Below are 27,369 nucleotides of genomic sequence, written 5' to 3'. Positions count from 1 at the left end.
AGTGTAAACACAAAAAATATTTTATTTTATGTGCTGGAATGTGTAGAAAATAGGTTTAAATGTTAAACTAATTTCTTCAAGTCAGAGAATGGTGCATATAATTAAATTTTTTGCTTGATGCATAAAGTTAAAAGATTAAAACTAATAAAACAAGTTTTAAAAAGGGACCTTTCCATTTGATTACATTTTGTATGATGGATTATGTAGAAAAAGTAGAATTGGGCTGAAAGATCTATCGCTTTATCACCTCTTCAGGTTGTAAATCGTGTTTTTAAAAAGTAACTAAGTAACTAAGTAACTAAGTAATTAATTACTTTTGAAAATAAGTAATCAGTAAAGTAACGGGATTACTTTTTTGGGGAAGTAATCAGTAATTAGTTACTGATTACTTTTTTCAAGTAACTTGACCAACACTGCTGGTGACAACACTGGAAACTGAGCTGGTGACCAAAGTGATGGTTGTGGTGGGAGTGGAGCGGGTAGTGGAGTAGATGACTGAGCTGACGGCCGGGCAGCTGACAATAGTAGTGGTGGTTGTAGTGGAAGTTGAGTGGGCTCACCGTCTTTCAAACTGTTTAGTCACAGGACGGCCAGTCTTTAATATTCCACTCACAGGTTAAATACGGAAACTACTCTTGTAGTTTCTAAACTGGGGAAAACTAAGAACTAAACAACAATCCTGAACACGAGGCGACAGCGAGAACATGAAGAAGGATAATCAGGGAGAACTGTCGGAGGAACACAGACGGACCAGTAACAATCAGGAGAAAACACAGGGCTTATATACACACAGGAGCAACCAGGGAATGAGAAACAGGAGGGAGACACAGCTGGGGTTAATTATACATAACGAGACAAGGGGAAGCAAAACTAGACTCACTGCACGTAGGACTGGGAGAATCAAAATAAAACAGGAAACAAGACACAATTCACAAATACGCGGACAACAAACAACAAATGAATAACCAATAATCAGGAAATAGAAATCAAACATAAAACACTGGGAAACACCCAGGACCATGACAAAAAACATCCGAGTTTTTTTCAAACCGCAATCAAGGTCTGAACAGAACTTGAAACTCAGCCTTAAGGCTGATGGACAGTTCTCTGTACAGCACTGCCAAAGCCAACATGAGGAAGCATGTCAAGGAAGGTAGTGTGCTTCTTGGCAGATGACTACCCCCACCAGGTGTGGAGAGACATCCAAGCCCTCTCCAACATCAAAGGCCAGAGCCACCCAGCCCCTGACGGCAGCCTCACACTTGGAGAGGAGCTTAACACCTTCTTTGCCCAGTTTGAGATGACCCCTCTCCCACACCCCTGCCCTCCTTCTCTCCTGCACCAGGCACACACCCCTGTCCCTCCAGGAACATGAGGTTAAGAGGAGACTGAGAGTGGTGAACCCCAGGAGAGCTGCTGGCCCAGACAGCATCCCAGGGGCTGCGAGGACCAACTGGTAGGGGATCATCACCAGGCTGTTCAACCTCTCCCTGACTTATGCCAGGTGGGAACGGTGTCATTCCCATCCCCACAAACCTGGAATAGACAGCCTTAATGACTACAAACCTATAACCCTCACATCTGTAGTCATGAAGTGTTTTGAACAGATAGTGTTTTCGCACCTTAGAGACTGCATACGGCCCTGTCCTGACTCCTACCATTTTGCTTACAAATCAAATCAGAATCAGAATCAGAATCAAAGTACTTTATTGTGATCCCAAGGGGAAATTATGTATTGGGGATATGAATTGGGAGGAGACCTTCACCATCACACTTCAGAGAGCACTGAGCCATCTGGAGAACAGTAAGAGTTATGTGAGGATGCTCTTTGTGGACTACAGCTCAGCATTCAACACTACAATCCCAGACATCCTTGCCACCAAAGTGGACCACCTTCAGATGTCAAGTATGCCGATGACACCACCATAAGCTGCTGCTGGCCTTCTACTGTGAGGAGTGGTAGAAGTGGAGCAGCTCTCCTACTGCCTGGGTATTTGAAATGCAGAGGCCACGACTGACAACAGGAAGGCTGCACAAAGGGTAAATAACACTGCCCAAAAAATCATTGGCTCCCCTCTGCCATCCCTGGAGGCCATCACCAGCACCTCCTGTTTCAGGAAAACCAGGGCCATCACAGGTAACCCCTTGCATACTGCCCACTACCTGTTTCACCTGTTTGGCCTGGTTCTCCTGGAATTTCTTCCTGTTAAAAGCGAGTTTTTTCTTCCCACTGTCATTAATTTTATCTTGTGCTTTTGTTTTATTGTCCTTCATTGTGTCATTGTTCTATTATGTGTTTTATCCTATTGTACAGTGTCCTTGGGTGTCTTGAAAGGCGCTTTATAAATAAAATTTATTATTATTATATGATTTTTGGGGTTTTCTCTTCTTTCTCTTTCTCTTCTTCTTAATTTTCTATCTGTGTACTCTTTTCAATGAACTCTCACTTCTTCCAATTTTCTTTTCAGCAGAAAAGAAAAATAACCAGCTGTTCTCCACAGAACCAGCAAAGGTGTACTCTCAGTGGCAAGGGAACAATAAGAGAACAGCACCACCAAGGCTGGAGACGGAGCAATACTGGAAGAGCATATGGGAGAAGGACGCAACCCATAACGGCAATGCTCAGTGACTAGTGGATCTGAGGGCAGACCATAGCAACCTCCATGAACAGGGTCCAGTAACCATCATGGTGGCAGACATCCAAGCAAGGGTCTCTAGTATGAAGAGTTGGACAGCACCAGGCCCCGACATGGTTCACGCCTACTGGCTGACTGCACTCCACGAGCGTCTGGCAGCACAAATGAACCAGCTGCTAGTGGACGAGAGACACCTGGAATGGCTAACCGAAGGTCGGACGGTCCTGATCCCCAAGGACCCCAAGAAGGGACCGGTCCCATCCAACTACCGACCAGTAACCTGCCTCAGTACTACATGGAAGCTCCTGTCAGGCATCATATCGGCTAAGATGAAAAGGCACATGGGTCAATACATAAGCGGGGCACAGAAAGGGATTGGCAAGAATACCAGAGGTGCAAAACACCAGCTACTGGTAGACAGAACAGTCAGCCGAGACTGCAAGACCAGGCTGACCAACCAGTGCACTGCCTGGATTGATTACAAGAAGGCCTATGACTCAATGCCCCACAGCTGGATACTGGAATGCCTAGAATTGTACAAGATCAACAGGACCCTAAGAGCCTTCATCAGGAATTCAATGGGGATGTGACGTACAACACTAGAGGCCAACTCCAAGCCCATAGCACAAGTCACCATCAAGTGTGGGATCTACCAAGGAGATGCTCTGTCCCCACTGCTGTTCTGCATAGGCCTGAACCCCCTCAGTGAGATCATTGACAAGACTGGCTACAGATACCGACTACGGAACGGAGCAGTTGTCAGCCACCTCCTGTACATGGATGACATCAAGCTGTATGCCAAGAGTGAACGAGACATCGATTCACTGATCCACACTACGCAATGACATCGGGATGTCATTCGGGCTGGAGAAGTGTAGTCGGATGATAACAAAGAGAGGGAAGGTAGTCAGAACTGAGGGGATCGAGCTACCAGAAGGCAACATTGCAGACATAGAGGACAGTTACAAGAACTTGGGGTTCCTGCAGGCGAATGGGAACCATGAAGAGGCAGCTAGGAAAGCTGGCTTTCCTGGAAGATGGCCCCAACTGACCGAGTGCTCGGTGAATACCTCAGGCAGCAGAAACCCAAGAAAGAGGAGGGATACAAGGAACCATGATGGAAGGACAGGCCCCTGCATGGTATGTACCACCGGCAGATAGAGGAGGTGGCTGATATCCAGAAATCCTACCAGTGGCTGGACAAAGCTGGACTGAAAGACAGCACAGAGGCACTAATCATGGCAGCACAAGATGCTAGCAGGCAGGGCATACATGGAATGCAATAACCAAGTGGCCGGCATAGTATACAGAAACATCTGTGCCGAATATGGCCTGGAAGTTCCGAGGTCAAAATGGGAGACACCCCCAAGGGTGGTGGAGAATGACCGAGCTAAGATCCTGTGGGACTTCCAGATACAGACGGACTCTGTATCAAAGTGCAAAGCCTCACAGATGATGTGCAGCAGTGGGTCCCTCAGTCTGTCCTCACTCTGGACACTTGCAGTTGTCACACATGGAAATCAAATGTGTGATAAGCTGCAGGATTCAAACACAAGTGTAACTTATAAACACATGTTCATACTTTTATTCCACAATCAGAGAGAAAGAAAGAGAGAAAGAATGCAGGACAGACAGACAGGTGACAGTCTCAGGTGTATACACTGCTACAAAACAGCACAAGAGAAGGAGGATTTAGTGTTTGTGTTATTACGAGTGCTAAACAAGAAGAGTTTCCAGATGGTACAGTGGACACATGTGTGACTCCTGTGATCAAAGCATCTTTCTTTCAGCTTAACGAGTGAACCGTCAGCTCGTTCAAACACACGTTAAAATCCGTTTGGCTCGACACCACCGAACAGAGGCAGCAATATAACATAGCTAACATTAACAGTGCAGTGAATCCTGCTTGTGCCGTGATATTCAGGACTACAAACCGAGCAGCATCACTGAGTTTCAGCTTGTTGTGTTTGTGGATATATGACTGACTTTAATTATCCATAAAATCATCACATTCTCTGTAAGATTATGGTCAACTATTGAACGGCGTATATTTTAAAGTAAAGGCTCTAAAACCAAGTTAGTACAAACATCACTAATGTCACATAACTCTGCCGACATGTGGCCAACAGGAATGTCTTCATTATTAAACATTCGCACATAAGTGACATAATATTCAGTACTTTTGACAGTTCACTCTTCGGCCGCTCTGCTTCTGCCATATTTTGCGGCAAAATTATCCACACCCACCGCCGCGCTATGAATTCTGGGATATATGGGACCACGAAGCGTGCACCGGACGACGCTTGACATTTGGGAAATCGACAGCATATTTGGAGTATGCATTTGAAGTACCCTTCGGATTGGGACAGCCGTCATTGCGTCGCGGTGACGTAATAATTCAATTCAATTTTATTTATATAGCGCCAAATCACAACATAAGTCGCCTCAAGGCGCTTCATAGATACAGAGAAAAACCCAACAATCATATGATCCCCTATGAGCAAGCACTTTGGCAACAGTGGGAAGGAAAAACTCCCTTTTAACAGGAAGAAACCTCCGGCAGAACCAGGCTCAGGGAGGGGCGGCCATCTGCTGTGACCGGTTGGGGTGAGAGAAGGAAGACAGGATAAAAGACATGCTGTGGAAGAGAGACAGAGGTTAATAACAGATATGATTCAATGCAGAGAGGTCTATTAACACATAGTGAGTGAGAAAGGTGACTGGAAAGGAAAAACTCAATGCATCATGGGAATCCCCCGGCAGCCTATGTCTATTGCAGCATAACTAAGGGAGGATTCAGGGTCACCTGGTCCAGCCCTAACTATATGCTTTAGCAAAAAGGAAAGTTTTAAGCCTAATCTTGAAAGTAGAGATAGTGTCTGTCTCCTGAATCCAAACTGGAAGCTGGTTCCACAGAAGAGGGGCCTGAAAACTGAAGGCTCTCCCTGTCACGGCTCCCGAGGCGAGCCGTGTGGAATAAATGAGGATCCAATCGCAGGCAGTCGTGGAGAAGTGAAGGTGATTTATTGAACACAAAAAGAATGTGGACAAACAGCAAAACGGGGCTCGAACTAAACTAAACTGGGAAACAACTAAACTACAGAGCACAAACCTGAATGAAAACGAGCAGAGGAGGATGACGATGAACAGCAGGGAGAAGACACGGTGGATACACAGACTGACACTGAGTAATACAGACGAACCGGCAACAGGCAGGAGAACACACAGGGCTTAAATACACACACACCAGTAATCAGGGGATGAGAGACAGGAGGGCAACACAGCTGGGAGGAATCTGGGCTGACGGGACAGGGGAAACGTAAACTGATCACACTCACATACGACACGGACCTTCACAATAAAACAGGAAACTCAGACACATGGAACCAGACAAGACATTGAACTAAACAGACAGATTCACAAACAGATGGGGTGACACCATAGACAGACAGATTCAGACGCAGACTCAGAGGCAGACCGAATATAACACAGAACTTAAACAATCATCTAGAAAATGATAACAAACTAAAAGCGCTGGGTCACCGACCCAGGACCATGACAGTACCCCCCCCCCCCTCAAGGGCTGGCTCCAGACAGCCCAGCAGAAACACAAAAACCGACCAAAACAAAACAGAAAAGGACCCGACCAGGGCGGGCGGAGGGGGCCCAGGACGGAGGGACAGAGTCCAAAAAGGCCCAGATGGCCAAGTTCAGGAGGCCGACCATGCGAATGGCAGCGGGGCAGGTCCGGATGCCGGCCACGCAGTAGGCAGTGGCGCGGAAACAGTTCTGGGGGCCGACCGTGCGGACGGCAACAGCGGCGTGGAAACAAGTCCGGAGGCCGGCCACGCGGAAGGCAGTGGCGGCGTTCAGGAGGGCGTCCACGGTGGCGGAGATGCCCAACAAGCGGCCTGGCAGATGACCGACGATGTGGAGGTGGTAGTAGGGGACCTGAAGGCTGCGTGGCCCCTGCAGCCCCAGGCGAAGCGGAAGCTGGACCAGACGAGGCGGAAGCGGAGGCTGGACCAGACGAGGCGGAAGCGGAGGCTGGACCAGACGAGGCGGAAGCGGAGGCTGGACCAGACGATGCTGATGCTGAAGCTGAAGTTGGACCAGGCAATGCTGATGAGGATGATGAGGATGCGGAGGCTGGACCAGGCGAGGCTGAAGCAGAAGCCGGAGCCGGACCAGGCGTGGGTGATGCTGAAGCCGGAGCCGGACCAGGCGTGGGTGATGCTGAAGCCGGAGCCGGACCAGGCGTGGGTGATGCTGAAGCCGGAGCCAGGCGACGGCATGGGTGAAGACACGGAGGCTGCAGCTGGCGTGGATGAAGACACGGAGGCTGCAGCTGGCGTGGAAGCTGGAGACGGAGGCGCTGCAGCAGGCGGCGGCATGGATGAAACTGCTGCTGCAAGCGAGGATGAGGCTGCTGGTGGAGCAGCTGGTGGCTGGACGGGCTCCTCGGGCCCCCCAGCTGACGAGGAAGGAGGCTGGACGGGCTCCTCGGGCCCCCCAGCTGACGAGGAAGGAGGCTGGACGGGCTCCTCGGGCCCTCCAGCGAGAACAGTCTCAGGACCAGTGGGCACAGGGGCACCCTGGAACACACAGGACAAAACCAGCAGGTGCGAGGACCTCTGGCAGGAATAGATCAGAACCAGCAGGCCCACGGGCCTCTGGCAGGGACAGATCAGAACCAGCAGGCGCACGGGCCTCTGGCAAACACATAGCAGACTTCAGCCGCCCAGAGCATTGACTCTGCTCAGGCAGTGACAGCCAGGTGCAGTCCTCAGCTGGGTTCCTAGCCTCCAGGGGTCCAGAGTGGGCTGAGGGCTGAAACTCAGCCTCTGGGGAGGCCCTGGAGCGCGTCACAGTCTCCGAACTGGCCAGCTTTTTAGGAATGATTACATTATCATTAGGTTTGACGTTCTGCTTAGAACAAACGGATGAAACACAGTTCCTTTTAGATTGATTTGACTGAGCTTGTTGTACCGGAGTAGCAAGTGACACAGGGTGCAGGGCTAGTGGCTGCTGAACAGGAGGCTGAACTGAGGGTGACTGAAACAATGGTTGGGATGACGACGGTGGTGGAATTGGAGACTGAGCTTGAGGCCGGGCGGCTAACTGAGCTTGAGGCCGGGCGGCTAACTGAGCTTGAGGCCGGGCGGCTAACTGAGCTTGAGGCCGGGCGGCTAACTGAGCTTGAGGCCGGGCGGCTAACTGAGCTTGAGGCCGGGCGGCTAACTGAGCTTCCGGTTGCAGTTCAAAAGAATAAACAGTCCTGGTATTATCAGAGCTGGTGTTAATTGTCTCTGGGATATATGCCACAGTTTCAGCAGACCCTGGGTTAGCTGACATGGGTTTAACAGGTTCAGAAGAACAACAGCCCTTTGCTTTCACTGAAGTCTTAAAAATGCCAACCTGGGAGAGATCGGTTATCACGAAGGTAGGTAAGCTTTGTGAATTAGCTCCCACTGACACACCCCGAACAACCCCAGAAGAAAAAGTCTCAAAGTTCAGATTGGAGCTGTTATCCTTTTTACTCACCACAGTCGGCCGCTCTGATATCCTGGGGTCTGACTGTGGCGAGGGGCGTCGACGGCGTGAGTGCCGTTTCCCATTTGAAGGCTGGACCGACGGGCCGGGCAGGACACTCTCCGTCGGGTCAGGGAGTGAAGCATGAGTTGCAAGGTGGGTGGTAGCAGGGGGGATAAGATGAAGCTCGTTCAGAACGAAATTCTGTGTGAGCGGGTGAAGTGAGCTGAGCAACCAGGGGAGACCAGAAACTAAGCGCTGTAGCCGAACAGCTATGCCTTGGCGGAATTCTCTCCCCTCATGCTCGAGCCATAAGTTAATTAATTTGTCCACAGAGTAAACAATATCCTCCCGGAGCTCCTCGGGCGGGTTGACTGCTGCTGGGTCCATAGTGGCCGGTTCGTACTGTCACGGCTCCCGAGGCAAGCCGTGTGGAATAAATGAGGATCCAATCGCAGGCAGTCGTGGAGAAGTGAAGGTGATTCATTGAACACAAAAAGAATGTGGACAAACAGCAAAACGGGGCTCGAACTAAACTAAACTGGGAAACAACTAAACTACAGAGCACAAACCTGAATGAAAACGAGCAGTGGATACATAGACTGACACTGAGTAATACAGACGAACCAGCAACAGGCAGGAGAACACACAGGGCTTAAATACACACACCAGTAATCAGGGGATGAGAGACAGGAGGGCAACACAGCTGGGAGGAATCTGGGCTGACGGGACAGGGGAAACGTAAACTGATCACACTCACATACGACACGGACCTTCACAATAAAACAGGAAACTCAGACACATGGAACCAGACAAGACATTGAACTAAACAGACAGATTCACAAACAGATGGGGTGACACCATAGACAGACAGATACAGACGCAGACTCAGAGGCAGACCGAATATAACACAGAACTTAAACAATCATCATCTAGAAAATGATAACAAACTAAAAGCGCTGGGTCACCGACCCAGGACCATGACACTCCCTCCCATTCTACTTTTAAATACTCTAGGAACAACAAGTAGGCCTGCAGAGCGAGAGCGAAGTGCTCTAATGGGGTGATATGGTACTACAAGGTCATTAAGATAAGATGGGGCCTGATTATTTAAGACCTTGTATGTGAGGAGCAGGATTTTGAATTCAATTCTGGATTCAACAGGAACCCAATGAAGGGAAGCCAAAACAGGAGAAATATGCTCTCTCTTTCTAGTCCCTGTCAGTACTCTTGCTGCAGCATTTTGGATTAGCTGAAGGCTTTTCAGTGAGTTTTTAGGACATCCTGATAATAATGAATTACAGTAGTCCAGCCTGGAAGTAATAAATGCATGAACTAGTTTTTCAGCGTCACTCTGAGACAGGATATTTCTAATTTTAGAGATGTTGCGCAAATGGAAGAACGCAGTCTTACATATTTGTTTAATATGTGCATTGAAGGACATGTCCTGGTCAAAAATGACTCCAAGGTTCCTCACAGCGTTACTGGAGGCCAAGGTAATGCCATCCAGAGTAAGAATATATATATTATATTATATATTTATGTATTTTATTTTATTGTTTACACTATTTAATTTGTAAAATATGTGTACACACACACACACACACACACACACACACACACATACACACACACACACACACACACACACACACACACACACACACACACACACACACGTAGAAAAATATTTAGTATACAAATCCAGAAATGCATATACTATTATATATTGTACATATTGTACATATTAGTTTCAGATGTAGCCATTCTTGTATTTTGCTTGTTTACGTTATTGTATTTTGCACAACTCTGTTGCTTGTGAAGCTCGCACACAAGAATTTCACTCACATGTACTGTACCAGTGTACCTGCACATGTGATGTGACAATAAAAGTGATTTGATTTGATTTGATTTGAATCTGGTTAGATACCATATTTCTAGGCTTTTCAGGGCCGAGTACAATAACCTCAGTTTTATCTGAATTAAGAAGCAGAAAGTTAGCGGCCATCCAGGTCTTTATGTCTTTAAGACATTCCTGCAGTTTAACTAATTGGTGTGTGTTATCTGGCGTCATGGACAGATAGAGCTGGGTGTCATCTGCATAGCAGTGAAAATGTATGCTATGTCTTCTAATGATACTGCCTAAGGGAAGCATGTATAATGTAAACAGAATTGGTCCTAGCACTGAACCCTGTGGAACTCCATAATTAACCTCAGTGTGTGAAGAGGACTCTCCATTTACATGCACAAATTGGAGTCTATTAGATAGATATGATACAAACCACTGCAGTGCAGTACCTGTAATACCTACAGCATGTTCTAATCGCTCTAATAGGATATTATGGTCGACAGTATCGAATGCTGCACTAAGGTCTAGCAGGACAAGCACAGAGATGAGTCCACTGTCAGAGGCCATAAGAAGATCATTTGTAACCTTCACTAAAGCTGTTTCTGTGCTGTGATGAGCTCTGAAACCTGACTGAAACTCTTCAAATAAGTCATTCCTCTGCAGATGATCTGTTAGCTGTTTGACAACTACTCTTTCAAGGATTTTTGATATGAAAGGAAGGTTGGAGATTGGCCTATAATTAGCTAAGACTGCTGGGTCTAGAGATGCTTTTTGAGTAAAGGTTTAACTACAGCTAGCTTGAAGGCCTGTGGTACATAGCTGATTATTAGAGATAGGTTGATCATATTTAAGATCGAAGAATTAATTAATGGCAGGACTTCTTTGAGCAGTTTTGTAGGAATGGGGTCTAAAAGACACGTTGATGGTTTGGAGGAAGTAATTATTGAAGTTAACTCAGAAAGATCAATTAGAGAAAAAGAGTCTAACTTAACATCAATGGTACTAAGAGTAGCTGTAGATAATATTACATCTGTGGGATGATTATTGGTAATTTTTTCTCTAATGATAAAAATTTTATTTGTGAAGAAGTTCATGAAGTCATTACTAGTTAACGTTAAAGGGATTGTTGGCTCAAAAGAGCTCTGACTTTTTGTCAGCCTGGCTACAGTGCTGAAGAGAAACCTGGGGTTGTTCTTATTTTCTTCAATCAGTGATGAATAGTAAGATGTTCTGGCTTTGCGGAGGGCTTTCTTATAAAGCAGCAAACTATTTCTCCAGGCTAAATGATGATCCTCTAATAGGTCTCAAAATGCGTACTTCAAGCATGCGGTCTCTTAATGGACACAGCCATAGACATGCCACACAAGCTTGACAACATGGACACAACACAGACGTGAAACACATGACAGACTGGACAGGAAACATGACACATGATCTATGTGTCATAATCCAATCTATTTTTAAACCAAAATTGGTATTTGAGAATGTTGGTGATACCATGCTTTAAGATGTAAATGCCTATAAAATTGACATAAAATCACTTTTCTTTGAAAACTTTTTGCTTAGTTTGTTGGAGAAAAAGCAAAATCTTGAAATCTTGTGACAATAATGGAATGCATTGTTCTGGAAGAGGCATACCTGAAGTATTTATCACAAAAACTTGTCTGGTAATATACCTGGGCTTTTCCTTCCCTGTCTTGTCTTCCTTTTGTGGTGTGCAACTGATGAGGGTGAGGGGATACTAAAATATAAGGCAAAAATATAAGTGGTAGGCAGACTAGCGATGAGAAGCGATCCGTGACCTCAACTGCATGATCATGAAATCCACTGAGTGGAGCAAGTGTGCTGGCAAAATTTGGAAGAAATGGTGGGAGAAGACATCAGAAGAAATTCTGGACAATGAGAGACCTTGGTAGGGGAATGAGAGGAACCTCAGTCAGGTAGTGACGTGCTCGCAACAGAAGCTCTGATGGTGAAGCATGCTGGGAATTTTTGACGCTCTAGGTAAAGTTGTCACGGTCCCCGTGCCTGCCCAGCCGGCCTCATAAGGCTACACTTGTGTTTTTGCTTTCTCTCTCTCTCTCCCCTACCTCTCTGCCTGGGCGGAGCTCACTGCTGGCTCCTGCCCTTGGCTTACACACCTGTTGGCGATCAGCTGATTTCCCGACTACTATTTGAGGCTGGGCCACAGATTTTCTCATCGCTGGATAATTGTGCTACTAACTTTACCTTCCCGGACCTGTGACCTCCCAGCTGTACGAACGTGTGTGAGTTGGATGTGAGGACGTGAGCGAACGTGAGAGAGAGAGCCTTCCCCTAATCCCTTGGAACCCTGGATTTTTCCCCGTCACTGTATATATTATCGCACTGGTGTGTAAATAAACGGTGCTCTGAGACGTCAACCTGTTCTGCGCTTGAGTCCCTGCTTTCAGATTGTGACAAAAGTAAAGAAAAATTGTTCATAGAGTCGTTGGGGCCATATACATTTACGAAATGTATTTTTTGTTCCATGATAATATCTTAAACAGTGATGTACCTCCCCCTATGGATCTTTGATGAGCTTTAGACTTTGAAATGGTATTGGTTTGTGTATAGGGATGGCCTATACTATACAGTGGGGCAAAAAAGTATTTAGTCAGCCACCGATTGTGCAAGTTCCCCCACCTAAAATGATGACAGAGGTCAGTAATTTGCACCAGAGGTACACTTCAACTGTGAGAGACAGAATGTGAAAAAAAAAATCCATGAATTCACATGGAAGGATTTGTAAAGAATTTATTCGTAAATCAGGGTGGAAAATAAGTATTTGGTCAATAACAAAAATACAACTCAATACTTTGTAACATAACCTTTGTTGGCAATAACAGAGGCCAAACGTTTACTATAGGTCTTTACCAGGTTTGCACACACAGTAGCTGGTATTTTGGCCCATTCCTCCATGCAGATCTTCTCGAGAGCAGTGATGTTTTGGGGCTGTCGCCGAGCAACACGGACTTTCAACTCCCGCCACAGATTTTCTATGGGGTTGAGGTCTGGAGACTGGCTAGGCCACTCCAGGACTTTCAAATGCTTCTTACGGAGCCACTCCTTTGTTGCCCGGGCGGTGTGTTTTGGATCATTGTCATGTTGGAAGACCCAGCCTCGTTTCATCTTCAAAGTTCTCACTGATGGAAGGAGGTTTTGGCTCAAAATCTCACGATACATGGCCCCATTCATTCTGTCCTTAACACGGATCATGCTGGTGATATCTTCATCTATTAGTTCTACACGGCGAGTCACTGTCCGCCGTGATAAACTGATTTTCTCAAATTTGTCTTTGGTCTCCGGGCACAAAATACCTGCTGTCTCTACCATACATTCTTTTAAAAACTCGCCCTCTGACAGTGGTTTGCTGGCCTTTGCTATTTTGAATGAAAGCATAAAACTGGCCTTGGTACTTGACTCTTGAATGGCAGTTTGACGGTGAAAAAAACTTTGCTGAGCCTTCAAATTAGCTGCCAACTTCTCAGCAGCAGATTCCCGTTCTTTTGTTGAGAGCTTGCTAGCATAATTTGCGTGCTTTGTGGCAAAGTGACGGCTAATATTATACTCTTTAAAAACCGCCACAGTTTCTTGGCATATCAGGCAAACAGCAGATGATCGGTGTTCAGTGAAAAAATATTTAGTTGTCCACTCCTTTTTGAACACTCGACATTCTCTGTCCACTTTCCTTTTCTTGGGTCCGCTCATCTTCATAGAGGGGCGGTAGGTCACAGGGTAAAGTGCAAACGTGGAGTAATAGGCCTACGCCGCTTCACCTCAACAAAGCCAATATATCTAGAGTGCGCCATCTAGTGAGGAAACATCAGAATTGCAGGGGAAATAAAACATTAACAAGGTTAATTTATTAAATTTTTTTCAAGTTTGGCGGGCCGGATCAAAACGTTTAACGGGCCGCACGTGGCCCCCGGGCCGTAGTTCGCCCATGCCTGAACTAGAGTTATTCAATATTCCAGCGACGAGTAGCTCAGCGCCCCTGCCTTAAGAAGTGTCAGTAACCAAATGCAGAATCACTGGTGATCAGCTGCAGGTGCGTGGGCCAAGGGTGGGAGCTCAATCTGAGCTCCGCCCAGGCAGAGAGACAGGAGAGAGAGAGAGCAAGGCGAGCAAGAGAGGGGAGAGCAAAGGCAGAGCAAACAAAAACAAAAACATTTGTGGCCACACTGGGCTGGCCGGGCAGGCACAGGGACCATGACAACGTGTTCATTTAGTTGGTTGCTTTCATGAGTGTCCACCACAGCAGGTCCTTTGTTTGTCCCCCGTTTCCCCAGTCATGGTCTGTGTGTCTGTCTGGTTTCTCTTGCCTTTCTGTCCCTTGCTCTCCTTGTTCTTATGCCCTTTCTCGTCCCTCCCTCTCTCGCCCCTCCCTCTGTTCCCTGGGTTTCATCAGTCTGCATCTTGGTGTGTATGTTTCACGTACTTCCTGTTTTTGTTTGAAACTAGACAAGAGTCCTGTGTGTTCCATACTCGGTTGTTCTTCCCCTGTCTCGTCAGTTGATTTTGTTCACCTGTGTTCCCCAGGTGTTTCATCTCTGCTCTGACCCCCTCTGATGTATTTACTGTCTGTGTCTCCCTCCGTCCAGTGTGGTGATCTCCCTCATCCTCTGGCTGTGTGTTCCGGCTGGTATCTCAGTTTAGGTTTCTTGGTTTATGTACATAGTCATTCAGCAATAAAGCTGTGTTTAAGTTTAATTTTCCCAATTAGTCTGCATTTTGGGTCCTATATCAAGCCTTCACTGCTACATGACAACAGATCATTGAAAAGATAAATCAAATCAATTTATTTATATAGCACTTTTCACAGGATAAAAACCACAAAGTGCTTCACAATAATATAAAACAGAAATACATAAAATACATCAATGATCAAACATACAGCACAAATTAAAAGCCAATTTAAATAAATGAGTCTTAAGCTGCTTTTTAAAAGAATAAATAAAATCAAGGCAACGCAATGATGGAGGGAGAGCATTCCACAACCTGGGGGCCACCGCTCTAAAAGATCGATCTCCTCTGGTCTTAAAACAAGTTTGTGGGACTACCAACAGCCTTTGATTAGATGATCTCAGGCTGGAAGCCAGTGTAATGAACGTAACACTGGTGTAATGTGCTCTCTTTTTTGTATCTTAGTTAAAAGCTTTGCAGCAGCATTCTGGACTAACTGGAGATGGTCAAGATTCATTTTGCTCAGACAAAGAAAAAGACTGTTACAATAATCTAAGCGAGATGAAACAAAAGCATGAATAACCATTTCTAACTCAGATTTAGACAGCAAAATTCACAGTTTGGAGATGTTTCTTAGCTGAAAAAGGCAATTCCTAATTAACTGACGAGACTGTTGTTCTAGGGACATGGCAGAATCAAAGATCACACCAAGGTACCTGAGGCTAGGGTGAACAGATGAGCGAGAGAACCAAGATGCTGTTTGATATCTGGTTGTCGGGGGCAATAATTAATGTTTCTGACTTCTCAGAGTTCAGCTGTAAGTAGTTGTGACCAAGCCGCTATTCAATGGAAGCTAAACATTTAATTAAACAGGACAGTTTATGGACTTCCATTGGCTTAAAAGAGCAATAGAGCTGAATATCATCAGCATAGAAGTGATAAGACACCTCAGGGAACTGCCTAATTAGAAGTCCTAGAAGTAACATGTACAAAAGAAAAAGAATAGGACCCAGAACTGAACCCTGCGGTACCCCACATGTCAGATCTTTAGAATGTGACATAAGTCTGACTGATTTGGGCTGGTTGGTGAGGAGATCAGTGATACAGGATCAGATGGTATCCTCTGTGGACTGATTTGCTCTGTAAGCAAAGTGGTAGGGGTCCAGAGAGGGCAGTAGGCAGTCTCTGATATGCTGAGACACTCGAAACACTTCATGACTGAAGATTTAGGGGGTATAGGTCTGTAGTCATTGAGGAAGTCTATTACAGGCTTTTAGGGAATGGGAATCATTATGTAGGCCTTCAGACAGGTGGTAATGGTGGCATGAGTCAGGCAGAGGTTAAACAACCTGATGAAGATCCCCTCCCAGTTGGTCCGCACAGGCTTTGACCACAGCCCCATGCCATCATGGCCACAAAGCTCTCTTGGAGTTCACCACTCTCAGTTGCCTCCTTACCTCATGCTCCTAAAGGGAGAGTGCTGGGTGAGAAGGAGGGGGAGGTGAGGTGACGCTGAGCAAAGAAGTTGTTGAGCTGCTCTGCTAAGTGTGAAACTGAAGGCCTCATCCTCCTCCTGTGAGCCTCCTTAGCTTGTTTGACACCCCTCCTAGAGTTGGCTCTGGCAGTGCTGTACAGAAAACTTTCCCTCAGCTGGAAGGCAGAGTTACCAGTTCTGATCAGAGCCTGTACTTCTCTCGTGATCCAAGGTTTCCAGTTAGGAAAAACTGTTATATTCTCAACACAGCACTTAATGTAGAAAAGGACAGACTAGGTGAAGCTCTCCAGGTCCTGCTGTTCAAAGATGAATCAGTCTGTCAGATCAACACCTGTAGCTGGATGAGAGCACCATCTGGCCATGTTTTAGTGACCTGGGTGCTTGGAGGGGTTTGTTTCCTGAGGATGGTTTAAAAACAGATGAAGAGCAGAGACGAGTGGTCATATTGTCAGAGGTGGGGGAGGGGTGTCGCTTGATGTTACTGTGCACATGGTCCAGTGTCCTGTTGCCCCTGGTAGAGCACTTTGGGGAGTACAGCTTTCAAATAAATAAAGTCCTCAGCAACAACATGCCTCAGCCTTGATGTATATACAGGGAGTGCAGAATTATTAGGCAAGTTGTATTTTTGAGGAATGATTTCATTATTGAACAACAACCATGTTCTCAATGAACCCAAAAAACTCATTAATATCAAAGCTGAATGTTTTTGGAAGTAGTTTTTAGTTTTAGCTATTTTAGGGGGATATCTGTGTGTGCAGGTGACTATTACTGTGCATAATTATTAGGCAACTTAACAAAAAACAAATATATACCCATTTCAATTATTTATTTTTACCAGTGAAACCAATATAACATCTGCACATTCACAAATATACATTTCTGACATTCAAAAACAAAACAAAAACCAATCAGCGACCAATATAGCCACCTTTCTTTGCAAGGACACTCAAAAGCCTGCCATCCATGGATTCTGTCAGTGTTTTGATCTGTTCACCATCAACATTGCGTGCAGCAGCAACCACAGCCTCCCAGACACTGTTCAGAGAGGTGTACTGTTTTCCCTCCTTGTAAATCTCACATTTGATGATGGACCACAGGTTCTCAATGGGGTTCAGATCAGATGAACAAGGTGGCCATGTCATTAGTTTTTCTTCTTTTATACCCTTTCTTGCCAGCCACGCTGTGGAGTACTTAGATGCGTGTGATGGAGCATTGTCCTGCATGAAAATCATGTTTTACTTGAAGGATGCAGACTTCTTCCTGTACCACTGCTTGAAGAAGGTGTCTTCCAGAAACTGGCAGTAGGACTGGGAGTTGAGCTTGACTCCATCCTCAACCCGAAAAGGCCCCACAAGCTCATCTTTGATGATACCAGCCCGAACCAGTACTCCACCTCCACCTTGCTGGCGTCTGAGTCGGACTGGAGCTCTCTGCCCTTTACCAATCCAGCCACGGGCCCATCCATCTGGCCCATCAAGACTCACTCTCATTTCATCAGTCCATAAAACCTTAGAAAAACCAGTCTTGAGATATTTCTTGGCCCAGTCTTGACGTTTCAGCTTGTGTGTCTTGTTCAGTGGTGGTCGTCTTTCAGCCTTTCTTACCTTGGCCATGTCTCTGAGTATTGCACACCTTGTGCTTTTGGGCACTCCAGTGATGTTGCAGCTCTGAAATATGGCCAAACTGGTGGCAAGTGGCATCTTGGCAGCTGCACGCTTGACTTTTCTCAGTTCACGGGCAGTTATTTTGCACCTTGGTTTTTCCACACGCTTCTTGCGACCCTGTTGACTATTTTGAATGAAACGCTTGATTGTTCGATGATCACGCTTCAGAAGCTTTGCAATTTTGAGACTGCTGCATCCCTCTGCAAGATATCTCACTATTTTTGACTTTTCTGAGCCTGTCAAGTCCTTCTTTTGACCCATTTTGCCAAAGGAAAGGACGTTGCCTAATAATTATGCGCACCTGATATAGGGTGTTGATGTCATTAGACCACACCCCTTCTCATTACAGAGATGCACATCACCTAATATGCTTAATTGGTAGTAGGCTTTCGAGCCTATACAGCTTGGAGCACGACAACATGCATGAAGAGGATGATGTGGACAAAATACTCATTTGCCTAATAATTCTGCACTCCCTGTACAACAGAGCAGCAGTGAATAGTATAAGAAACTACAGGACTATTGACTGTGCAGAACCTTTCTATTCACTGCAGGAGTCTTATCTTCCTCTGTTTTCTTCTTGGCAGGTTATTTAACCGTTACTAGTGAATCTCTTCCTCCTGTCGTCATTGGAGATACAGTCACACTCAAGTGCAACTTCCAAACAGATGGCAGCCTGAAAGAGATTGTGTGGTTTCGGGAAAGCGAACAGGTAAAGTTAGTTAGCTTTGAGCTGAATGATGATCTTGCGTGTGTAATGCTGCAACAAGAGTACTGAGAGGGACTAGAAAGAGAGAGCAGATTTCTCCAGTACTGGCTTCTCTTCATTGGCTCCCTGTTAAATCCAGAATCAAAATCCTTGTCATCACATTACAAGGTCTTAAATAATAAGGCCCCATCTTATCTTGAAGACCTAATAGTACCGCATCACCCCAACCAAACACTTGGCTCTCAGACTGAATCAGAGTCAAAATGACTTTTATTTCCAAGTTTGTGCGTGGATCTTGCTGTGGTGTTATGGTGAAAAGTATTTACAGTATATGTAATATATACATCACTGTATAAATATTAACAATAAATACACATAAAAGAAATATATAATACCTAGTACCTACAGTTATAGAATACAAATGATAAATTAACAAATATGTAAGATTATGAGTGAGGGGAGTGCAAAATGTAGATAGGAAATGATGTGCAAAGTCTTTATAGCCTGAGTATATTGTATTTCCGTTGTTTTTTCCTATCAGCCTACCTCTCTGACATGTCTTCCCAATGTGATGTTTGTGTAAAGTTTGGTCAGAAGGTTCCTTTGTAAGTGCGCATGCACCATTAGCGTGCTGCCTGATGTAACCTATAATTTCCTTCGGGATTAATAAAGTATTCTGATTCTGATTCTGATTTACAACAAAGTGCAAACACCGGTTACACTCAGCAGAAGGGCCAGATTACACTTTTCCAAAAAACAGAGCCTGCATAGTTAAGGGGGAAAATTTTTTTTTGGGCAGATATGAAATAGACAAGATAAATTTATACCAGAATCATGGGAAGAGAAAAATATGATAATGGAAAAGCAACAGCCCATGATGTGCCAGCATGTGCCAGTGTGTTTATCTAATTTTACAGATGGATTTATTGATGTGGCTGCTATGTCAGTCTGACTTCTGAAGTGCACAGGGCTATATTTAATGCTTAGATTCAGTCAAATGATGCAAAACTGATCGGACAGTACTTCAAACTACTGATGGACAATGACCCAAAGCCAGCTGCAAAATACACCTAAGAGTTTCTCATGGCAAAGAAATGGGATATTCTTCAACCGCTGCGTTAGTCAACTAATCTCAACACAAAAACTGGAAATACATTTTTTACTTTTTTATGTTGGGGTTGGCAAATTGCACATGTCAAGGCTGATATAGGACTTTCAAATTGATACCATAGGCGTGTCTACTAAAACTCTCAGGCGATTTTGAATCTCAGTGACCTCAACTTGAAGGTTAGAGGTCAGAGGTCAAGCTTTCTGAAATGGTAAATGGTAAAATGGTAAATGGCCTGTATTTATATAGTGCTTTACTAGTCCCTAAGGACCCCAAAGCGCTTTACATATCCAGTTATCCACCCATTCACGCACACATTCACACAATGTTGTAAAGCGATAACTCGAGACGGAAATCACATAAGATTTTGAAACTGATACCATAGGTGTATCTGCTTGGAAGCTGAGGCGTGCATAAATTCATACAGTGGGGCAAAAAAGTATTTAGTCAGCCACCGATTGTGCAAGTTCCCCCACTTAAAATGATGACAGAGGTCAGTAATTTGCACCAGAGGTACACTTCAACTGTGAGAGACAGAATGTGAAAAAAAAAAAATCCATGAATCCACATGGTAGGATTTGTAAAGAATTTATTCGTAAATCAGGGTGGAAAATAAGTATTTGGTCAATAACAAAAATACAACTCAATACTTTGTAACATAACCTTTGTTGGCAATAACAGAGGTCAAACGTTTACTATAGGTCTTTACCAGGTTTGCACACACAGTAGCTGGTATTTTGGCCCATTCCTCCATGCAGATCTTCTCGAGAGCAGTGATGTTTTGGGGCTGTCGCCGAGCAACACGGACTTTCAACTCCCGCCACAGATTTTCTATGGGGTTGAGGTCTGGAGACTGGCTAGGCCACTCCAGGACTTTCAAATGCTTCTTGCTTCTACACTCCTTTGTTGCCCGGGCGGTGTGTTTTGGATCATTGTCATGTTGGAAGACCCAGCCTCGTTTCATCTTCAAAGTTCTCACTGATGGAAGGAGGTTTTGGCTCAAAATCTCACGATACATGGCCCCATTCATTCTGTCCTTAACACGGGTCAGTCGTCCTGTCCCCTTGGCAGAAAAACAGCCCCATAGCATGATGTTTCCACCCCCATGTTTCACAGTAGGTATGGTGTTCTTGGGATGCAACTCAGTATTCTTCTTCCTCCAAACACGACCAGTTGAGTTTATACCAAAAAGTTCTACTTTGGTTTCATCTGACCACATGACATTCTCCCAATCCTCTGCTGTATCATCCATGTGCTCTCTGGCAAACTTCAGACGGGCCTGGACATGCACTGGCTTCAGCAGCGGAACACGTCTGGCACTGCGGGATTTGATTCCCTGCCGTTGTAGTGTGTTACTGATGGTGACCTTTGTTACTTTGGTCCCAGCTCTCTGCAGGTCATTCACCAGGTCCCCCCGTGTGGTTCTGGGATCTTTGCTCACCGTTCTCATGATCATTTTGACCCCACGGGATGAGATCTTGCGTGGAGCCCCAGATCGAGGGAGATTATCAGTGGTCTTGTATGTCTTCCATTTTCTGATGATTGCTCCCACAGTTGATTTTTTCACACCAAGCTGCTTGCCTATTGTAGATTCACTCTTCCCAGTCTGGTGCAGGTCTACAATACTTTTCCTGGTGTCCTTCGAAAGCTCTTTGGTCTTGGCCATGGCGGAGTTTGGAGTCTGACTGTTTGAGGCTGTGGACAGGTGTCTTTTATACAGATGATGAGTTCAAACAGGTGCCATTCATACAGGTAACGAGTGGGGGACAGAAAAGCTTCTTACAGAAGACGTTACAGGTCTGTGAGAGCCAGAGATTTTCCATGTTTGAGGTGACCAAATACTTATTTTCCACCCTAATTTATGAATAAATTCTTTACAAATCCTACCATGTGAATTCATGGATTTTTTTTTTCACATTCTGTCTCTCACAGTTGAAGTGTACCTCTGGTGCAAATTACTGACCTCTGTCATCATTTTAAGTGGGGGAACTTGCACAATCGGTGGCTGACTAAATACTTTTTTGCCCCACTGTATCTATATGGTCCGCCTCCTCTAGTTCAATTGATTCTAATTCTAATGTACTTCTCCCTGGCAGATTATTGAAGGAGCCAGTGCCAAGCAAAAGATTTTCAGCTATAATGCCATGTACAACACTAGCTACTCCAACATGGAGGACAACCGCAAACGGGAGGACCTAGTATACCAGTCAACAGTTCGGTGAGACTAGTACACTGAAATAGTGTTTTTGTTATGCTCTATGATAATTTTCCACAGAAAATCTGAGTTGTTAATAAAAATCATTCTTTGCATGAACAGACTTCCAGAAGTTCACATGGAGGATGATGGCCTGTATGAGTGCCATGTAGGGATTTATGACAGAAATTCCAAAGACAAAGTTATTCTAGCCTCTAGCAGTATCACCCTCACTGTCATAGGTATGTATTCATACTCATGTTGTCCCATGAACATCTCTGGCTGTATCAGTGGTTTTCTCTTGGCACCATGTATATCTTTTACTAAATTCTGTAGTAATTTATGGAAGTATTGTAAAGTATTTCATTATAGCTATAGTTTGGTTATAATTTGCCATTGGTGTATATTTTACAGGAAGAATTCATTACACTGGGGTAATAAGTTGTAAAAATAGTAAAAAAAAACATTATTGTAATGTTTTGAAATTTTTGCTCTTTAAGGTCTTTGCACTCCAGTGTCAGCTCAGCTTCATTAAACACACCTTCAATGAAATGAAAGCACCTTCCTCTTTGACTGCCTTGGTCATTGTATTTTCTCTCCAGTACCTCCAAAGTCTATCTCTGTGGTGGTGGCCAACAGCCCAGCTCCATTCAGCCGCTACGAGGCTCAAAACTTCACTCTGGTTTGCATTGTTACAGGAGCAAAACCAGCTCCCATGGTGAGATGGAGAATTTTTATGTCTTTATCTCTCTTGAAAGATTTGGTATTTACATCACTGCTAAGTATGTGAGGAAGGATAACTTAATTGTTGATCATCAGCCTATTTATGAATATGGAAACAACTCAAATATTTTCCTGATAGAGTTGAAAACTGTGTTCTTTCTTTCACTGCAGAATTAATTTAGTGTGCACTGCTGGATTTGGTTGGTGCTCACATAAAAAGAGCAATAACCCCTACTTGATGCACCCTACAGCAGTTGGAAATTTGGAAGCAAAAAAGCTATTTAAAACTGTGTTCTGTACCCTGGATGACCTCTTTTGAACATTGGAATTGGGAATTTATTGCATTGGGAATTAATATTGGAGAATATTATGTGGCTGTAAGCAGGAAAACTCCAACAATCAGCAGTGCAGTGACAGCTCCTTTATTTACAGTATGCTTTCGTGTTTTCCACTTATGAAGCCAACAGAATTAGAGGCAATGTCATTTTAGAAACATAATTCTGGCTACCCTCCCTCCCCCCCCCCTTGCCCTCAGCAGAGATAGTTTCAGCCCTATCCCAGGCAGTGACCCTGAACTAGATAAGCAGAATTAAATAGATGGATACAATTCTTGCTGAAAATGCCACTACAAAATAAAAAAGCAATAGAGCAAGAACAATGCAGACCCATCTTATAGCAAAATGCAAAAGCTCTTATGTACACTGAAAGGATGGTTAGATTTTGTTATTCACCCTGTTCCTATTTCATTTCCCCCTTCTGCACTGTAAGCCTGTTTGGATGCCTAAACCTAAATGACTAAAAACAAAGATAAATCTAAACATGTTGCCACACGGGGAACAAATCCTGTATGTAAAGTTGTCTTAGCACTACCAACCCCTGAGAAGTGTCTGCTATCAGTGAAGACAACAGGAGCAAGTGCAACTGCCAATAACCTTGATAATGTCCAAGTTGGTGTCTATATCATAGACTTGTAAAAATTACAACCTGACGATTATTTGATTTTCCTGGTTGCTGCTTAGCCGTAAAAGGCTGAGTTATTATTATCTACTGGGCGGGTGGGAAAACAGGCGGCATGGACTTCCAAATGAATTAATAGCACAGGTGCAAATACTAAAAATCTCAGTGACCTCAACTTCAAGGTCAAGGTCAAAGGTCAACTTTTCTGAAAATCACCTGGAAGATTTCAGATTTAAACCATAGATCTATGGAGGAGGAGCCTGAGGGGTAGCACTGGTGGCTGCCAGCATTTTTAAAAATTTTACAGCTGTGGATGAGACTCACATTTCTGCACTATCCTACTAACTTTAACACACACAATGGAGTTCTCCAGCTGAACTTGACTTATGATTAAATGTCTTCAAAATGCCTAGTGAGCTAAGTTTTTCTCTCTCTGCTGTTTAGGTATACTTCAAGAGAGATGGTGAGCTTATTGATGTTGTGCCAACAGCCCAGTCTTTTTCTTCAGTAGGAGTTCAAAGTAAGAGCCCAGGTCACAAAAAGAGCTGGACTATGAACCAGGCAGGGCTTTGGAGTACCCAGGTGTTGACCAGTCGAGATGTTGATGACACCAAACTCCAGAGGACCCTGCTGGAGCAAGAGGAGAAGCAGGCCAGGCTAGACCATAATGGACCTGTTGACTCTCAGGGCCAAGAAGAAGAGTCCGAACTGAATCCTGAGGAAACCACTGAGATTATCCCTGAGACAATAGTGAGCAGGGAATTTCCCCGCTGGGTTCAGACTACTGACCCTCTCTATTACTTCTATCACCGGCAGCAGGCAGCAGGCGATGGCACCATGGAGGTTAGAGCCATGCTAACCTGGAGCCTCAACCCCCAGCTTGACAATGAGGCTCTATTCAGCTGTGAGGTCAACCACCCAGCTCTATCCATGCCCATGCAAGCTGAGGTCACATTGGGTGAGTCATTCACTAACTGGCTGAGCTAACATGCAAACAGAGTTGTTTTTAAATCCAGTCACATGTGTTCAGTGTCCAGTGTGTTATTTTTACATTTTTCCTCTTAGCTGCTCCCAGAGGACCTAAGCTGTCCATGAGTCCCAGTAAAGCCAAAGTGGGAGATACAGTGCGGATCACTGTCCAGGGCTTCCAGCTGGGACCTTCTGCAGTGAGTATTCAACACAGAGACTCTAAAAATCATTGTGAAGTTTAAAAATCTGAACTTGTAGTACTTCTGTTGGATAGCTGTGACAGTTTCAATGGCATAAAATTTAAAATGCTTCTCATGCTCACACACCTGTGTGTCCACAGAGTGAAGTCTTCCCTGAGCCAATGTTCACTTGGACCAAGGTTGGTGGGGATCTGCTCGATGGCAGAGCAGTCCATAACGGAAGGGAACTCATCCTGGAGAGAGTCCCTGCTGAGCTCAATGGCTCCATGTTTCGCTGCACAGCCCAGAATCCTCTGGGCTCCACGGATACCCACACCCGCCTGATCGTGTTTGGTGAGTTGTTTGTGTAGGGATTAGTTCTGATCAGTCAATGCTTTCGGTCTTTTCAAAGCGAATCTTGTGTTTTTACAGACAACCCAAGACTGAAGAGAGGAAAAGAACATTACATTGGTACGTCAGTTTCAGTACAGCTACAACTGTGACGGTGGCAACTTTGCACGAGTCTAAAAGAAAAACAAGAAGTATAAAAAGAGAGTGACCTCAAGGTGTGGGCTTTTTGGGAGTTCCCAGCACATTTTAATAACTACACATAATCTGATTACCTCCAGGAGGTAGGGCAGGTCATCTGCTACTCAAAGGTCGGTGGCTCAGTCGCTGGCTCTTCCAGTCCACAGTGCCCTGAGTGAAGATACTGAATCCCAAATTGCAAATTCATGATAGAAAACAGTTAAAGGCATTGAATTAAGTGATGAATCAATGTGTCAAAAGTATTTACAGTACAAGGTTTATTTTTGAAACTGTTTGCAGTTTTTATTTATTTATATAGTATTTATGCACCAGGTGTGTAGTTAGAAGAAAGGACAGTGTGTTTGTCAGTGTGACACTTTGATGTATTTGTGATCATTTTCAAACTTTGGAGTTTTGCGCGCACACACACACACACACACACACACACACACACACACACACACACACACACACACACACACACGTACTGGATTGATAGATAACAGGACAAACTGGCTGGTTGACAGTACAAATACCACATGCTTGGATAGGAGGTTGTTACATCAGCATTTGAATTTTGTCTTGTTTGTGTGCAGCCATCAACACAGCAGTCGGTCGGCACTCCTTCACATTATCCACCATTCTACTGCTGAGATTCACCTGTGAGCTGACGTGACCCGAAGCTCTGCTCTGCTGCTAAACACACTACCCAACTTCCTGAGGCACCATCAGTGACCATCAAGTAGTTAAACCTCCAACCAGTCCTTCTGCTTGAGCACCTAGGAGGAAGGACTCATTCTGATTCTGCATTAGACACAGAATGAAGTTTCAGAGGCAATTTACATGTAATCTTGGGAATACTTGAGATTTACCACTACCATAGGGATAATAGTAGATAGATTGTTTTGTTGTTTTGTTGCTTTAATTTATTTATTTTAAACAATAATATAAAATTATGCACAAAAGGAGTTACCGTACTAATGTAAAAAAAATGTGGTTTTATTTATATATGTTTATATATAAATATATGTGGTGGCCCCTAGAGACAAAGCACGTACAAACTCCAAAAAGCACATACAAATTCCAAAACACATTCCTAGAGTTAACTGAACTTCCAAAACAGAGCTACCTAGATCACTTAAATTACACAATTGAAAGCATATGTGTATGGTTTGTGTATTTATACACAAGCACTCATATATATTCAAATAATTAAACAAAAAATGTTCATTTACCTGTTACTACCACACACCAAATGCGGTCGTTGGTACTTGCTGGCTTGTGTAGCCACTAGGTAACAAAAGCTCAACACTGCACCTAGCATTCTGGAGCACTTCTGTTGTGTTTTGTACGTGTTTTGGAGATTTACGTGCTTCAGGGTTTGTACGTGTTTTGAAGTTTGTATGTGCTCTGTCTCTAGGGGCCACCGTAAATATACTTTTATTTATTCACTCCACATAAAATGTAATAAATAAATCATATAATACAAAAACCAACTAGTCACATTTCAACTTTTAACTATTTACATTTTCAGCTTTTTCCTTTTAAACAAATTTAAAATGAAACAACATAAAACACTACAAACCACAACACAATTAAATATAAATTAAAATATGAAAACAAAAAGAACATGCATATTCTCTGTCATATGGGCCTGCATGAATAAACTTTCTGAATCCTTTATCATCCGCAACTGAAAATAGTTGTGGATGATTACTATACCTTTCTACAACACGTTCTCACTCCCAAAGCGTAACATTCTACGCTAGGTGACAAATCGTCAACATATTACGTTTTCGGGCACCCAACACATTCCTACATGATGACATCGGAAAACTGAGGACATGTGAGAACCGTTTGGACTCAATCTACACATGTTTGCTCTTTTCCTTAAAATCGCTTGGGAAAACACTATTTCATGTCATTAAAGTGCTGGTTACAGTTAGAAATAAGGTTATGGTTAGGCTTAGGGATAAGGTTATGGTTTAGGGCTGCAATACAGGGCTGGAACGTCTATTACTGCGGGAGTGTAATTCCACTGGATTTAATCCATAACCCGGCGCATGCCATAACAACGCGGAAGGTCACCTTTCGCGTTCCTCATTGTCCTGGTTCTGTTATT

At 44.4% G+C, this 27,369-nt stretch overlaps 1 protein-coding gene across 9 annotated transcripts in view; it reads left to right on the top strand.

The window, feature by feature from the left end:
* igsf21b (immunoglobin superfamily, member 21b) overlaps nt 1-26,739 on the top strand; it is a 44,872-nt gene extending 18,133 nt beyond the window's left edge. For 5 of the 9 annotated variants that reach the window (XM_004570931.3, XM_076878234.1, XM_012924574.2 and 2 more), the window contains 9 exons: nt 18,468-18,592; nt 21,794-21,915; nt 22,015-22,133; nt 22,494-22,609; nt 24,016-24,529; nt 24,637-24,737; nt 24,881-25,073; nt 25,152-25,190; nt 25,844-26,739. In XM_004570931.3, coding sequence (XP_004570988.3) covers nt 18,468-18,592; nt 21,794-21,915; nt 22,015-22,133; nt 22,494-22,609; nt 24,016-24,529; nt 24,637-24,737; nt 24,881-25,073; nt 25,152-25,190; nt 25,844-25,923 — 1,409 coding nt within the window. In that variant the 3' untranslated portion in view covers nt 25,924-26,739. The remainder of the gene's footprint in view (nt 1-18,467; nt 18,593-21,793; nt 21,916-22,014; nt 22,134-22,493; nt 22,610-24,015; nt 24,530-24,636; nt 24,738-24,880; nt 25,074-25,151; nt 25,191-25,843) is intronic. The other 4 variants (XM_076878237.1, XM_012924576.2, XM_076878238.1 and 1 more) reach the window with 1 other exon arrangement.
* Nucleotides 26,740-27,369: the final 630 nt, after the last annotated feature.

Source organism: Maylandia zebra, linkage group LG20 (genome assembly GCF_041146795.1).
Source record: "Maylandia zebra isolate NMK-2024a linkage group LG20, Mzebra_GT3a, whole genome shotgun sequence".
NCBI lineage: Eukaryota > Metazoa > Chordata > Actinopteri > Cichliformes > Cichlidae > Maylandia > Maylandia zebra.
Note: the sequence above shows the minus strand (reverse complement) of the source record. Positions and strands in the feature narration are given on the sequence as shown.